At 46.9% G+C, this 1,765-nt stretch overlaps 1 protein-coding gene across 1 annotated transcript; it reads left to right on the forward strand.

Annotated features, from left to right (window-relative positions):
• LOC115998865 lies at nucleotides 1-1,661 on the forward strand. Its single transcript, XM_031238525.1, has 3 exons — nucleotides 1-517; nucleotides 600-734; nucleotides 817-1,661. Exons 1-3 carry the CDS (start codon nucleotides 1-3, stop codon nucleotides 1,659-1,661), a joined length of 1,497 nt encoding a protein of 498 aa, XP_031094385.1.
• Nucleotides 1,662-1,765: the final 104 nt, after the last annotated feature.

Consider the following 1,765-nt stretch of genomic DNA (forward strand, 5'->3'; position numbering starts at 1 on the left):
ATGCTCTCCAAGTTGACTCAAGAAGCTCCTGAATACGTGTCCAAGATTGCACGTATTGAAGAAATTGGAGCGCCAAGCATTGATGTCATAGAAGTCAGACCGGTTGAGATAGGCGAGCCAGATTGGATGTACGACTTGAAGAATTACATCGCCAACGGCACTCTACCGGACGACTCTTCCCGGGCAAAGAAAGTTAAGTTAAGGGCACCACGTTTTCAATTGGTTGATGATAGGCTCTACAAAAGATCATATGGCGGACCGCTGCTCCGGTGCTTAACTAGCGACGAGGCGAAAGTAGTGATGGAAGAAGTTCATGAAGGGATCTGTTCTGCCCATCAAAGACCAAGAACACTCGCGCAAAAGATCATTCTGATGGGTTACTATTGGCCTTCGATCAACCTGGATTGCGAGCAGTACGTTCGACGATGCGCCACTTGTCAAGAATTTCATAAGTTACCCGGTCGACCGGCCACCTACTATCAACCGGTCAGCGAAGTAATACCTTTTGCAAGGTGGGGTGTGGATCTGATCGGAGCATTCCCGATGGCAGCCNGAGCATGTCGACATGTACTATGGCAACATGTTGATGTTGGGAATAGGCGATGCGGTCATTTGTAGAGCTTTCTTCGCTACCTTAGTCGGTAAGGCGGCCGAATGGTTCAAGGGTTTGGAGCAGGGGTCGATAAGAAATTTTGGTCAGTTGGCCGATAAGTTTGTAAAGCGTTTCGCTGCAAGTAAATCGAGAAAGAAATCTTACACTTGCCTGAACAAGGTAAACCAAGCTGTGGGAGAACCGTTGTCTACTTTCCTATTCAGATGGGAACGTGAGGTTGANGATGGCAGCCGGACGCAAAAAGTATGTGATAGTGGCGATCGATTACTTCACCAAGTGGGTGGAAGCAAAAGCGTTGGCAACCATCACTTCTCAACAGTGTCAAAAGTTTCTTTGGAAAAATGTGATTACTCGCTTCGGGGTACCTGTTCAATTGATCACAGACAACGGGACACAATTNCAGCCGGTCAATCGGGACAGAGGCCACGATCAAAGGAAAAATGAACCACCGTTCAAACACGTCAAACAATACAATCGGCCAGAAGATGTACCACGTTTCACTCCGTTGAACAGACCCCTGGTGGAAGTCTTGCAGTTTGCCGAGCAATGCAATTTGATCCACCCACCGGAGCCGATACCCGAGGGGGAGGACAAGAGAAAGTATTGTGCTTTCCACAGAGTCAAGGGACACAATACTTCGGAGTGCATGGCCTNATTCGAGGCAAGAGTCCCGATTGAAGCATGGCTCCCTACCACTCGGGAAAGAAATTACGATCCGGAAGTGAATGATGAGATGCAAGGTACGGAACTCAATTTCATAGACGAAAAAAGGGACATGGCAGCTCGAAGGTTAATAGAATATCAGAGGAATGCCAAAGTAGCCCATGACGGTCGAGTGAACCCACGATATTTCCAAGTAGGAGATCTGGTCCTACGGCGGAGGGAAGCTAGCAAGCCGACTGATCACGGAAAATTTGCCAAGAAGTGGGAAGGACCCTACAGGGTCTCTGCAATGGTTCAGCCAGGTACCTATAAGTTAGAGACTCTTTCTGGTCGATTAGTCGCCCGAGTGTGGAACTCTGAGCACCTTATTAAATTTCACAAGTAGTTTGGTTGTTGGAATGTAACTTGCATCTAGAATAATTAAGTCGCAGTGTTTTTGGAATTTTTTCACTGTAATCTTGCTTGGTGTAAGTAAAAAAAAAAAAAAAA

Source organism: Ipomoea triloba, chromosome 12 (genome assembly GCF_003576645.1).
Source record: "Ipomoea triloba cultivar NCNSP0323 chromosome 12, ASM357664v1".
Taxonomy (NCBI): Eukaryota; Viridiplantae; Streptophyta; class Magnoliopsida; order Solanales; family Convolvulaceae; genus Ipomoea; species Ipomoea triloba.